This window comes from Sander lucioperca, chromosome 23 (assembly GCF_008315115.2).
Source record: "Sander lucioperca isolate FBNREF2018 chromosome 23, SLUC_FBN_1.2, whole genome shotgun sequence".
Lineage (NCBI taxonomy): Eukaryota > Metazoa > Chordata > Actinopteri > Perciformes > Percidae > Sander > Sander lucioperca.
Genome location: NC_050195.1, coordinates 9,524,017 through 9,539,341, shown reverse-complemented (window position 1 = coordinate 9,539,341; position 15,325 = coordinate 9,524,017). Strand labels below are relative to the sequence as shown.

The following is a 15,325-nucleotide window of genomic DNA, read 5'->3' as shown; positions in this document are numbered from 1 at the left end:
CTGCCTGCCATATGCCAACACTCCGGTAAGTCCACTCACCCCGTCTCTGCCCGGGCATGCCCCAGCTGCCCGCACTTTGTTGACAAACTCCAACGCACACGCGACGGTGAAATGGCGATGTATCCCCTTAAATGTGAATAAACGACAGTTACACTCACCCGCAGCAAATGCTCTTTCCGTTGTGATTGGTGGTATCTTGACAACTCGCCGTTACCTTGTTTTCCTGTGACTTGTACATTACAGCTACTCAAACAGGACAGAGTAACAGCGGATATTTAATTTTATTTTTGAAGACTTAATTAAGGCGGCAGGTGCGTGTTGTTAAGGCGGGCCGCCTAAACTGGAAAGTGCTGCAGGAAACACTGAGTATCTATGTCAAATTGTTGCAAAACTAGGGAGTGCCAACATGCGACTAAAACATTAAATTCTCCCTATAGATTTCGTATTTGTTCACAGGAGTACACAGGAGAAGTGCTTGACAGAGCAGATATCATTGTTGTTGCAGAGGAGAAGGAAAAAAAAAAAAGCTATTTAATATCAGTTGGAATTTACATGACATAATCCGCACAGATGTTTAACTGCCATTGAAGACTAGAAGAAAAAGTACATTCTAAACCTTTTCAGAATGTTACCGATATGTGAATGCACTTGCTGGTGCACGGTTGCTGGGCCATTTAAGGAACAATGTTGGGTTTGATATCAGCAAAGAGTTGTTGCTTCCATATGCGTTCCTGAGAGGAGCTCTGCATAATCCTGGGCACAGAAATCCAATTACAGCATTTTCTACAACGGTTGGTTACATTCTCCTCTGAAATCACTCAAATTAATCAACACGCGCGTTTACTACATAGCCAATGAGGGACCATGTGCTGCAAATCCTGAAAGTACCAGGGAACACCACTCTCTCTCAAAGCCAAGAATTCCCTGTATAGCACAATCTAGGATCCTAAGTATGTGACTATTCCACAGCCAGTACAGATGAGCCATCATTCTTCCCAGTTGTACCAGTAGTTCAGTAGCTTCAGTCAATAGAAGTATTTTTCACAAATAGGAGATGAGTAATGTGCCTGCCGATACTTGTTTTGACAACACTGCAGATGCACTGACTGGCCATCTGCATCGCCTCAACTGTTCCAGACAGGGCAAAAGATGGCCTAATGCAGCGATGGCAAATTCTATTTCACTAAGGGCCACACTGGAAAATGAGAATCACATCAAGGGCCAGACATGTAGAGTTTACTGACATGATTTTATATAGTCGAAAGAGTCAAATATCTTTGACTGTATTGTTGCATGTCTCAAATAGCTTTCTCACTTACAGTTTGGGCCACATAAAGCCCTAAAAATGTTCCCTAACCATCATAGAGTTTAGTCAAGCGAACAATCATTAGGCTTACATTTTTAAAAGGCTACCCAACTCACACCTGTTTCACAGGTTTGAATATGCAAACTCTCTGGGTCTGTGGGAATTTATGAGTCTCAAAGTTGGCAAATCTGCCAAATTCTACTTTGAGTTTCGCGTAATTACAGTCTGAAAAACTGTTTCCCATCCTTTTGGTTTGGCGCACAACAAGGCGGGCCATAATTTATTGTGAATCTAAATTTATTTGTGGGCCGGATCAAAATTTGCGAGGGGCCGTGTTTGGCCCGCGGGCCTTGAGTTTGACACGTGTGTCCTAATGGTTAGAGAGAACATTATGGAAATTATAGGTCACAGCTTTTAAGCCTACAATGTCCAAAAATGGGGTTAAGCAAGACTCTGAACAGCTACGTTATCACTGAAACAGCCGTTTCAAAAAAGCATTAACTGACTGTCTAAAATGAAAATGTTTGACAGTCTTGGAAAGAATTATGAACACAGATAGAGAAAAATAACAAAGTTTAACATATTTACTCAAACAGATGGTGCGAGTTTGATTGCTAATGAATCTTGCAGTTCCTCACACTACCCGTTTCTCTTTATAGCTGCTTCCCATTTCATCTGGTACCCTGAGCAGAGAATCTTGCTAATTTTGTGTATCATGAACAATAGAGTGTAAAGACAAGACATTCTTACCATAATATGGGTGCAAATGATCATACTCTCTCTATGAGCCACCAGCCGCTCATTTAGTCACTTCAAATACCTAAGTAAAGGTTATCAGTCATCATTTGAATTCTGCTCACATAAGACTCCCTTTTGTTGATTTGTGTGTTATAAATCGGAAACAACTGTTACGTGAAAGGAATGGACAATTGGTTCCTCTCTTTAGTAAAATTACCTCTTGTCTTTTGACATACGGTTACGACAGTTGTGGCTGTGATTCTGCCTCGTCTATTGAGCCAAATGGGTGATTTGTAGTTTAAAGAAGCCTTTGTCTGCCTACCTATTAATGAATCTTTTTATTTAATTGATTACCATTGTTAGAGTAATGGAATTTTTAATTAATATCAGTCAACTTTCACTTATAATTAACAAGGCAATGTGCCTATTCTTTTTATATTTTCATTTGCATTTCTTTTTCATCTTTAATTGTGCTGTTCTGAATCAATTTGCAGGTGCCTCTCCTGGGTACTTGTATTGAGTAATCTGCATATGTGAAAAATATGCTCAAATAGCACATTTGTTTTCTTGCCAGTCAAAAGGACAACCAAATATAAACACCCCATTAATCATAAATACAAAAATGATAATGTATTCAATAGTACTCACAATTATGAGTCTGCCCACATTACAGAGTATATTAATCCAGCTTCAGTTATTTTAAGTATGTTGAACAGTCTGTACAGCTCGATGAGTTCTCATTATAGTAAATAGTACTTACATGGTAATGGTAACATGATGTAAACTATCATACACATCTAAACAATATTATGTAACCCATTACAATTGCCCTGCAACAGATAAGCTTACAATGCTTACTTTTTGTGAGTGTGTCCGAAAGATGTTGATTCAGTTCTTCAAGACAGACTTTCTATTGTGACTACATTGTTGCAAAAGTCCATTTGTCACTCTGATCTCTCTGGTACGCCACAAGCAATAGGAGGAACAACTTTCATCATGCTTAAAAATTAGATTATCGTTTACTGGTATTGTCATGTCATCTGCCAAATAGGACAAAACTGACAATTTAGTACAAATGATGCTGTGGATCACGTGAATGGATTGTAAAAGATAACAGGAATCACCGATAATAGGTAACAAGATGGATAATAAATGAACAGAGACACAGCACAGCTTCTCTTGTTGCAGCATCCCCTGTTACTACTCTGATGAAAACATAGGGTAGTAGAATAGCACAGTGTTGTAATAAAGACTGGCAAACCTGGAAGCACACGTTTCTGCGGAGCACCTGAGGGCAACATCACCCTGTAACCATATTGACAGCCAAATTGCCCACAAGAAATAGCCTAGTTCCCTTTCATTTGGCAAAATTGAAATGCAACTGTTGGATAATTGCTTTTTGTATGGCTACAAAACCCAATCCATACCCTAGTGTAGTGCATTTTACACGTTTTTAAACGTTTCATATAAAAACACTTATGCCTATAGCACTCCAGCTCACTTTTGTTGTCAAGGGTTCAGACATGCCACTTCACACAACCACACAGTTACAGATAACTATGATCATTACTGCTCAAATAAGCACTTACCAATTTTTCTGATGGAGCACTTAAATTAGAGGAGGTTCTCTGTCCAGTTAATATTTCAGGAGACTGTAACCATTAGCCTACCCAACAAAACCAGATACAAAAAACAGTAAGCAACCGTTGTCAATAACACTGCCACAGGCATGCATATGCACACACATATGCACACACACACAAGCTAGTGATACAGTGACCAAAATAATGGCACGGGGGGCCTAAATCCAAGAATCATTGAAAACATCAGAATAGAAAAGAATGGATGTAGGCATGTCAACAGAAGACATGTTGGAGGTATGGTGTACCTGTGCTGCTACACCCTGACCAAAACCATAACAGTATTCATTTCTAACTTGTTATCAAAGATTCTTCACTGAAATCAAAACGCCTTCAACTACATAATGCAAGACAATGATGACAATCCAAAAGAATTGCCTAAATCTCTTCATAGTTCATTGTTTTAAAACCCTGGCTTTGTGCTAATTAATAATTATTGAACCCCACCTACGTTTTAGCAACATGCCATGTCTCACAATGATAAATCCACAACCATCCACATCCACGTATTTCCCCAATTTGTCTGATGAAATGGCCTGACAAATAAATGCCCAAAACTAATGAGACAATTCAAGAGAAAACGATTAATCCACAAAACAAATCTAACAACAACAATCCAACAGCAGGTGGAACAAAAACACCAGGACATGTACATGCAAATAGGCAATTGGGTGGTACAGCGACCAACACCTGTATAATGGCAGCACAGAATAGAATTTAAAAAAAATAATAACCTACCTTTTGTAGTCAGACAAAGTGTGTTGAGTCTGCAATCCAGTCCATAATTCCATCTGTGTGCTAAGTAATCAAAGTATCCCTATATACTTCCATACATACCAAATGTTTGTTTCTAAGATTCACAACATGTTATGAAAGATGTTCAGTGTATTAAGAAGACATATCATACAAGCATACATTGCAAAGATGTGTGATCAGCAAACAATTCACACAAAAGCACACAGAGGCAAATAAGTAGCACAGCAGCCAACAAAAGCATAATGGCACAGCAGCCAGTAACCAAACAGCAAATCACTACATAGAATGAAATATAAATAAAGAGTACAACAGAATAGAATGTCCCTTTTCTACCAAATGCATGCCTTTGCATTTGTGCACACACCTGAACAAACACATCAGACTGGGCAATATGTTTGAAATACATATCCCACTACAAATGTTTTCCAATTTCACATGTACATAAGATACCAAATTTGATGATGAATGCAATAAACTGTGTTACACTGCATTACACCAGATAGCCTAAAAAATGACAATTAAAACCTTTAGTAACTCACTTTGTTAGTTTCTAAGTTTTGAAAAGATGCTTAAGTAAAAGAATGACTTGATTTGGATCGAATTATCGACATACAGATTTACTGAAAGCCAATAAATGTAATTAACTATAGCCCAGCTCTACATGCACTCTCACACGCGCACACGCCAGGCGACCTCCAAGCACAAAAAAATAGAATAAAATAGAGTCAAATCCTACTTTTTGAAGCCACACGTCATCCAGTCATCCAGCTAACTCCATCGCTGTCCAAATTCCTCAGAATTCCATTTTCCAAGTTGACATCGAGAATATCTGGAGATGGTGGCGACTGAAGTTTACCACCAGAAGTCCTTTAAGTTCAGGTGTTGAACAAGCCGTTTGTTCTAGGTATATCGTAGCCACACAACAGTTAACGTTATTTATCCAAAATGTGTTCAACCTCTTCCAGTGGGCAGCTCAGCAACACTGTCACATGAAGATATGCTAGCTCCAAAAGGTCATATCAACTGCGTAGCGTTTTGTTCAGAAAAGTTTTCTTGAGGGGTGGTCTTTATTTCACAGTTCAAAGAATTAGCATTTCAGTAACGTTATGTCCAAGTCTTCTTTTTTAAAAACAAAAATACAATGCAATGCTCTGTATTTGTACATGTTGCATCAATTAACTTGTCATATGCACTTTTTCTCTTGATGTGGTGGGCTCTCAGTGGGGCTCACCTTTTAGCTAGCTGTCCTTCTCCTGCTGCGCAGCTTAACTTCATTAGCGCTTGTCCATTGAAGTGAAATAGCCAACTTTACTGCCTCAAACTACCTGGAGACGTTACTTTCTTTTTACCGTTTCTTTGCGGGTGTCTTGGTTACGGTAAAACGCTGAGTGCATACATTTGGCTTGTGTCCACCTTGAAGTGTTTATTTCCCTGCAAATGAGGAGGGGGAACCCCACATTTCCAGACAAAACGATGGCTTCCATTTCGTTCCCTCGTTCTCTTGTTTTGTCTCCTTGTAGCAAGGGTGTAAAATGCTGGCTAGATTGATAACAAAAAAAATAAATAAGGTAAATTGCCTGGGATAAACTCTACACCTTTTTCTTGTTAAAAGCCTGGACATAATCATAAGGTGCTATATATGGAGATATTAAAGTTGGTACAAATTGCCAGTTGTCAAAAACGATTTGAAAGGAAGCACCACATTAAACTTTGGTATCAAAACACTAATAATAATCATTATGTTAACCCTCAGCTGTAGTGCACACCAAAAGCAAATTATTGATGCTTTAAATTCAAAATAGAGGTGATGACGTTCTATATATATTTCATATTACATAATGAATAATGAATCTTCTTCACCAAATGTTTTGTTACCTTGCTAGATAATAGCGAGTTTAGTTTGCATACTTCTTTGTTTTATTGACATATTTGTTTCTGGAAGATTAGCATATTGTTCACAATATTTATGTACAATGCAAAATCTGCATTTCAGATTTTGTGCTCATGGTCTAAAATGTTATGGGACCTAGTTGTCACCCAACAAGGGTCATGTACCAAAAATAATTCTCATATATTTGAATAGCAATGAATAATGCACCATGGGTGAGAACATTATACTGACATGTTATGCTTGTGTAAACTGGATAATTTTCACTGAATCAGCAATTACTCCCAGTGTGTTTGTGCACGTGTCTGCATGGCTGTTTTGCACCGTAACCTACAGAGAATGTATAGCTGCATCTCAAATTTCCTCTCCATGGCTGCAACCATGGCGATTCACTGGTCACCAGCATGATGTTTCTTGCCTTGGCACTACACATTGGCATTTGACGTCAATAGTGATATTAGTCTATATCAACGACGTTCCACTTCCAGGATTGCTCCGTTGCCGATGGAAATTCCGCCGGATTTCACTCTTTTCGGCCAGATGTCCGTTACCTTCCGCTTTCTTGTTGTTGGAATTTTAATCCCCGGTGGATTTCTGAGGACTATGGTTAACTGCTCCTCAGATCTCTACAGGGTAAATCCAGACAGCTTGCTAAACTATCTGTCCAATCTGAGTTTTCTGTTGCACAACTAAAACAACTTTTGAACGTACACGTGTTCCACCAAAACAAGTTCCTTCCCGAGGCTATTTGGCAGCGACACCGTGGCTCTGTACGGTGCTTAGCGCCACCCAAGACCATTGTGATTGGTTTAAAGAAATGCCAATAAACCAGAGCACGTTTTTCTCCCGTCCCGGAATGCTGTGTGGACTAGCCAGACCCTCCTCCGCAGTGCTGTGAAGAAAGGTCTGGCAAAGCGAGACTAATTGTGACATAATCATCCTAGGCTGATGAATCAGAATGTGATTACAGGACAGTAATGGTTTTCCTGAACCTATATTATTGTTGTTAGCAAGTCAGCAAACAAACATCGCCAATATTCAATCAGATGACAACAGTTTGACAACAGTTCCAATCCAAAAGCAACTAAAATGTTACCATGTTCATTCTGTTTTCGCAGGCCCAAAGTCAATCATAAAGTGTAGAAATAGAGGTTTCGTGTTGCAAGTTATGAAAGCTTTTTTTTTGACAGAGAATAATTAAACCATGTTTCCCAGAGTCAGCAGATACTCAGTTTAGCTGGATACACTGTATACCTCTGCTTCACTGCTTAAAATATCTGTTCCTATCTCCTGGAATAAGACTGCTGTTCAAAGGTGTGGGGGAGGTTTCATGCTATTGATGAGAAGTCAAACATATATATATCATATGTGGTGATGATCACATTGCATTAGCGTCCTTAAATATTTAAAATCATTCAAAATGTATGATGGATCTCCCCAGGGAGGTGAATATAACTATATCAATAGGCTTTCTGCCACCAGCCTAGAATGTGTTTGTCTTGTACAAAGAGAGCTGCCGTGGTCCTGGATCTATATAAACAAAGATGTTCTCTGGCTGGAGTAGTGATATTTTGCAACTGTGCTGAGAGTCATCTGGTCATAGACCTCCGCTGTCAGGTGAAAGTATTAAAAATCCTTCTTGTGGAAAACGAGTATTTACCTCTAGTTTTCACAGTCTGACCTATGCCACTTTGAGAAAAACTCCTATCTCATGTAAGATTTTTGAGTCATGCTTGAATAGAAATGGGTCCACGATGTCGAAGAGTTATCACTGCAGCGTAATTGCACGGAGAGAATACATTATTTATGAGAGATTTAGCCTCATTAATCTGTGAAACGTTCTGAAAGTACCATCATTTTATTTTTCTCATGACTTAGTGTTTCGCAGATCCTTGCTGAGACATGAATTTGCTCTTTGATGTGCAGTCAGTTTCCTTGACTCTCTTTGTGAAATAGAGTTCCTTGACAGCCCTTCCCCAGTGCTTTCAATGAATCATTATATGTGCCAATGTTTGCACTCAACCTGTCTTTTTCCTCTTTTGTCTTGCAGCTACACACTGACCTCGATAGGGGCGACAATGTGGTGAAGTACACTCTCTCGGGAGACGGGGCTGGCTCCATTTTCACAATTGACCAAACAACGGGGGACATCCATGCCTTAAGGAGTCTTGACAGGGAGGAGAAGCCTTACTACACCCTACGCGCCCAAGCGGTTGACATGGACACCAATAGGCCCCTAGAGCCTGAATCAGAATTTGTAATCAAGGTTCAAGACATCAACGACAATGAGCCAAAATTCCTGGAGGGACCATATACGGCCAGTGTCCCTGAGATGTCACCAGTAGGTCAGTGACCATCTAGTGATATTTTCTGTCCAGTAAAGATAGAGAAGCCAGTATATATTGCTTAATTGATTAGAATCCTTTGCACTGAAAGCTGTTATATCCTCTCGCACTACAGAATCCAAAAGTTTCAGGAGCATTACAGGTACAACCAGAGGGGCAAAGCTGCTCCTCCCAGATTTTGACATTTCAGAGAATCAGTTATTCTTGGTGTTGCCCTGAGTATATTCCACAGCTTTGTATTTTTACATCCCCACCAGGGACAACAGATCAAGGTAATTCGCTGGGAGAATGGTTCCTCTTGATCTGGATAGCAATGAATCCCTCGAAACTCCAAAGTCAGCAGTCTCTAGAGTATGGGTAGAAAGCAAAAACAACACAGCCTTGCCCTGGTGAACAATCTAAATCATAAGCTGCTCTGCAACAGTTTACTGTTGAATCAGAGAAGCTTTCAAATTTATCAAAAACACATCTAGTGCGATCATGTAGTACAGAGATTAACTTTAAAAAAAAACAAACAAAAAACACACCCAAAGAAAGAATCAAGTAGATCATCAATTAGATACTTGACAGCAAACTAATTCACTTTCATTTAGATAATCGCATGCACATTTTTATCATCGTTCAAGTGAATTAACCAAACATTTTCGAAATGTTACCTCCCTGTAATTATAACATTTTATTTATTTTCCATTATTATATAATTTGATGCTGGACCGTGTACGTAAGTAATTTTAGTTAGTTACTATGAATGGTTAGCTGTCATTATCTTCAACACATTAAAGAGGTACTCCAGCGATTAAGTGTGGCACTTCCACAATGTTGTATTTGTGAGAGACAGAAACAAAAAGAATGGTCAGAAGCAAAGCAGCAGAGGCAGATATATCCGGACTCGTATTCCCTATTACCAGTTGCCCCCAAAACTCTGGATCCTACATTTCCCATAATGCAACAGTATAGCATCTTTCATTAGACGCTCCCTGCTTCATAAACGTCTACATCTCCATACATAGAGTTTGTATCACAGGCTTTCTTTTATAAATTTAAGGTCTAAATTCCAAACTGAAATAGCCCTGATGACATCATCAGTGAAATAACCCTGATGGGTATTATAATTGTTAGATATATACATTAATAAAACATCAAAGCTAGAATACCTCAAATGGAATTTCTACATTTAAGAATATGTGATCAAGCTACAATATCAAATTATTTTAACTGCAAAAATCTTTCAGTATTAGAAAACAATACTAACTAGACTAAGTTTACAAATAATATTCACTGTTATTCATCGCAGTTGAAACCATGAAAATAAAAAATTTGATAAGTGTTGCCAAATTATGCAGAGTGACACCACTATCAGAAATATCTTTGCTGAGACTACAACTGTGTGTTTTTACCAGCCCCTGATCATTTGTGTGAAAAGTTATATTTACCGCCAGTGCAAAAAAAAAAAAAAGAATCATCAAACCAATTTAAGTCTTTATCAATATTTATGCCAGCAAGACTTGTGCGATCAATGGGTTCATTAGCTGTTTCATCCCTCTTGTTGTCTTTGGCTAGAATCCCCCTTTGGATGTTTTTATGTTAGCAGGGCAAAACAAATACTAAAATAGAGAGATGCTGGACATAAATATGCAATAATGATTGGTAATGAAGACCAGTCCATTGCCAGACATTAGGAAATCACTCATGGCAATAATCTGTAGACGCCGTTAGAGTTATATGCAATTAGCTTAATGCTGAATCATTTAAAAGAAAGTGACAGATTTAACAACATATTTCTGGGAGTTGCCTGAAAACAAAAATGTAGTAACAAAATGTCACACAAACAATTTCACTCCTTGTCTTAACTTGTCAAACTTAAAGTGCTCATATTATGCTAATTTTCAGGTTCATAATTGTATTTAGAGGTTATATCAGAATAGGTTTACATGGTTTAATTTTCAAAAAACACCATATTTTTGTTGTACTGCACATTGCTGCAGCTCCTCTTTTCACCCTGTGTGTTGAGCTCTCTGTTTTAGCTACAGAGTGAGACATCTCACTTCTGTTCCATCTTTGTTGGAAGTCACACATGTGCAGTAGCTAGGTATGGACAACAAGCCAGTCAGAAGCAGAGTATGAGGCCGTGCCACGCTAGCAGCTAGGCGAGCATTATAACGTGTGTTACAAAGTGACGCACGTTAGCCACGGAAGTAAAGTCTGGACTACAATAGAGCTGTTTGGAGCAGTTTGTGAACAGTGTTTTCTGTTGGAGATGGTAAGTTCCTTTGGGGTGGACTTTGGGCTTTTTTACTTTGTAAACCTATAACGTGCACAAAAAAAGATATATAACACATAAAGGAAAGGGAAAAAGCCAAAACGCATAATATGAGCACTTTAAGTTAATATGAGATTTCGGATCAGTCTTTTGATTATACTAATTCTTCTCTCTTTCTCTTCATATTTGAATATAAAATCTGTTGATTGATATATGTTAATTTGTTTCCTCTGCATTGTATTGCAACATTACAGTGATTTGAATATTGTGATATAGATAATATTTTAAAAAGTCAGATAAATAATTTATATTTTGCAAAAACAGATCTGCATTCTCCGCCCGTGTTCATCAGCAATGACCTTTAAAGCCATTTTTCCACCTAGTTCTTACTCACACACCTGAATTTCCATAATTGCAGGAATAGAATTTAATCGGCTTGTTTATTGTCTCACACTGGGGGGGGGAGGGGGGGGGGTGTTAGCTTTGTTGTCTGGAAATGCGTAGGTGTCTGCCACGCTCAAAGGCTTTTAAACTTTCACTACATCTGAGCTCATCCTCTCCCTTGCTGTATTATCACAGCTATTGTATATTCCTGTTGGAACACGATGCAGTCCTTCTCTTATATGTTTAATCAGGCATGTGTTTTTTTGTTATAACGGATTGGGACGCTAATCTCTCTCACCTAATGTTTTAATGCCATTGTGGCCATCTGCTTGGACTGCAAAGCCTATTTAATATACAGCAAGTTCTTTACAGACAACTAGGAGCTTACCAGAATTTAAAATGACCATCCCTCTGGCCAGTGTGTCTCCTGTTCATATAAGCGTTCCACACATCTTGCAGTTGAAAATATTTCACACAGCCTGGTCTAAAGCTAGCCAGATGTGGATATATGATTGATACATGGTCAACATATGTGCACCGAGCTGTCTGCCTGTGAAGGCACCCATGTCAACCTGTCTACAAGTCGTCTTTCCAAAGAATCTAACCATCTGCTCAAGAAAGACCAGGCTTGTGGTTTACATTCATAAAGTAGTCAGGCTGACAAGGCATTTTTTTGTTGGTTATTCTCCTCAAACTGGAGACTTTGAATTGAATCTGTTGAATTTAAATACATGGTAAATAAGGACTGTGTGCAATGCCAGCTTGTTAAGGAGGATGAGCCAAACATCCAACAAGTAATTATTTTGTCCCTCTTACTGCAGGGGTTTGGAAGACTGCCATCCTAATACTATTCTTGCCATGGCCCTTTGCTTTCTTAATGGTAGCATTGTTTAATGAATGGTCACACAAGCTTTTTCATTATTTATTTTCACCCTTGCTTTATTATATATTTATATATTTTTTTTTTAACAAATAACTTCTTAGTAATGCGACAAATGTGCAACTCAAATCATACAACAGGAAAATTGAACAACATCCCAACAACGACTTTGACTGTTCAGTATTAGCTGTAGCTTTCTCACATGCCATTCATCCTTTATTAGTGTCAGGCGAGATTCTTCAGTGAACTGATGAACTTCAAAGAGTTAGGATCGCAGTCTCACGAGGAAACAAATGAAGTCAAAGCCAATATGTCTTCCCACTCTTTTCCCCAGGGACATATGTGACGCAAGTGACAGCCACAGATGCAGATGACCCTACCTATGGAAACAGTGCTAGAGTGGTATACAGCATCCTCCATGGCCAGCCATACTTCTCTGTTGACCCCAAAACAGGTAAAGTTATTATCCCTGCAGATGTACGTATGTTGCAAAATAGTTTTTTTAGTCAGTGTGAAGTTCATAAACATACACCGTTTTTTTACCTTGAATATGTGAAAACAAAGTACTTTACGTCTGTTTTATGTGCTCCTGGCAATCATGGAGTGAAATAAGGCTATCTAGGCCATTAGTCTTGAAGGATATGTATGATTGAGTGTCTTTTAAACAGTGTGTGCGATATACTGAAGTGTGGACCAGTGCAAGCATATATCATGAGAATAAAACTGGTCCCAGAAATGACCCCTGGGCCACTCCACAAATAAGTAGGCCATAAAAGGACACATGCTCTCCAATAAAGACAGTGAATTATTTATGTGACAGGTGTGATATAAAGGGTCAGTTGTATCAAACACTGCATTTGAATCAAGCAGTATTCATATCAAGCATTTAATGATCAAACAGTTTTGATAAAAAATGTACAACAAATGTAAACATTCAGGATATTTGCTTCAGACACATGCAGCTAGATAATACAAAAAAAATCAAATGTACAGTTCCTTTTGAGTAAAGTGGCTCTAAATATGGTAGTTGCGAGCTTGCTGGGGTGAAGGAATGCCATCACTTTTGCTACATATAACAATGTCAGATGAACCCACAAACTGACAGCCCCAGCATCAGGAAATGATCTGCGATCTCAAAACCACCAGTGACCTTCTGTATCTCTACTTCAAGGATACTGAAATTAGCCAGCAAACCGATACAGCAGCTTAAATTGAAATCTCCAAAAGACACACAATACAAAGACACACAGGCAATGCTGCAGCATTATTCAGTTAATTCCTCTTCATGTACAGCTGCACTTTGCTGGTGTAGGCGGTTTGTATCATAGGAGGAAGATGGCAGTTAAAAGGTTGCAGAGTGGCAGCAAGGCAGGGTATTGCAGATGACTGCTTTAAATCTGAAATACCTTCATACTACCAGTTTGCCGAGGGTGGGCTGCTGTTGGCTTACCATCTGGGGCAGTTCAAAGCATACGAAAATAGGTTCATACATATCACACAGGCAGATACGGTGGAATCTGTTACTGATTCCCAGAGCTTCACAGCGAGCATACTGTGACTGTATTTCAAACTGACGATGGAAAAAAATCAAACTGTTAAAGTAAATGTTTGCCCTGCTGGGCCTGCATCTATCTTCAAATGCATGTCAATAATGGGAACAAACACTGGGAGGAAAAAGGTGAGCAAGGGAAGGGGATTACAACAACATACGTTAATCTCCATGCATGTCACAGAATTGTGAATCTCAGAAACAGACATCCCCCTTTTCCAAAAAAAGATGAGAGAAATATCAAAAAATAAACATAGTCTTTGATTTTGTATTCACGCTTGTTAGGGGTCTGTGGATCAAATGGTACATCCTCACATACTCACCACATATAAAATGGAATGAGAGGAGGGAAGAAGTGCAGACCCACCTATGCTGCCCGCTTCCTTTTAGCCTGCCAACCTCTCACTGACCTAGCTATTAATCTGCAGTACAAACGCTCTCTGATCTCAGGGTCTCTGATCCTCAAGTGAATCATTATATGGCTTCATCAGAGTTTCCCATTGAATGTCAAGTGTCTCCAGTTTGTGAAATGACCTCTATTTCAGCCTTGGTCAGAGCCGCACAAGCAGCTTCTTCCTTGGGAGTTTTTTTGTGGAAATATATTGTGCATTTTGAGGTAAATTGTGCATTTAGCGTCAAACATACAGTATTTCACGAGATTTGATGTTGATCACTTCTTCCCTTTTGTCTTTTTTGTATCTCACTATCTTATTCTATCACTCTCTTCCCATCTCACTCCATTGCCACTCCTTTGTTATCTGTATTTCCTATTCATCTTGCTGTACACCAGGTGTTATAAAGACAGCCTTGCCTAATATGGACCGAGAGGTGAAGGAACAGTACCAGGTATTAATCCAGGCCAAGGACATGGGGGGCCAGCTGGGGGGGCTGGCTGGGACCACCACCATCAACATCACTCTCAGCGATGTCAACGATAATCCACCCAGGTTCTCTAAAAGTGAGTGCCCTTTGTAGATCTTTATTATCATTTATTTTCATTTTTTGTCAAACAATAACAATGCACATGACCCAACGCAGGTTCACACATTTTTTATGATAACAAAATAAACACTGTGCAATTACAACAGGGCAGGAGGTATTCATCATGTCTACTCTCTGTAATTGGTTTTCATTATTTGTCATTATGCGCTGTAGTAAGCAAAGGCCTGTTTATTTACCATGGTTGCATTTACATCTACTACTTTTGGCAAATAAACTAGGATTGGTGTTATTTCTCTCATAGGGCTTTCCTTCTATATTAGGATTGGGTTTGAGCGTGATGGTGCTGCACCAGGGATTGAGTCAGTGTATTTAAACACTGTATTTCATCCGGTATTTTGTATAAGCTGCTAAACCAGATTAATTCGATTGTACAGTTCACCAGGTCATGTAAAAAGCCAAGCTGGAAAAAAAAACTCATTACTGTAAACACATTGATCTGTGAAAGCTTCTCTACTTATTCTAAGCATAAATATGAAATTGTGGGCAAAATGTTTGCTACTCCAAATCAGGAAGCGTATGACAGGAAAGCAAAAATACTGTTCTGTATTGATGCAGTCTCTTCGGGTATTTTGAGGCA

The 15,325-nt window shown here is 38.9% G+C and overlaps 1 protein-coding gene across 3 annotated transcripts in view; it reads left to right on the top strand.

Annotated features, from left to right (window-relative positions):
• The window catches only part of LOC116040051 (cadherin-12-like), a 117,651-nt gene that overhangs the window by 61,376 nt on the left and 40,950 nt on the right, over positions 1-15,325 (top strand). The window contains exons 1-4 of one of the 3 annotated variants that reach the window (XM_035998049.1): positions 5,195-5,319; positions 8,379-8,673; positions 12,532-12,651; positions 14,537-14,704. In XM_035998049.1, coding sequence (XP_035853942.1) covers positions 8,547-8,673; positions 12,532-12,651; positions 14,537-14,704 — 415 coding nt within the window. In that variant the 5' untranslated portion in view covers positions 5,195-5,319; positions 8,379-8,546. Of the gene's footprint in view, positions 1-5,194; positions 5,320-5,629; positions 5,817-8,378; positions 8,674-12,531; positions 12,652-14,536; positions 14,705-15,325 lie in introns of those variants that run through there. The other 2 variants (XM_031285286.2, XM_031285284.2) reach the window with 2 other exon arrangements.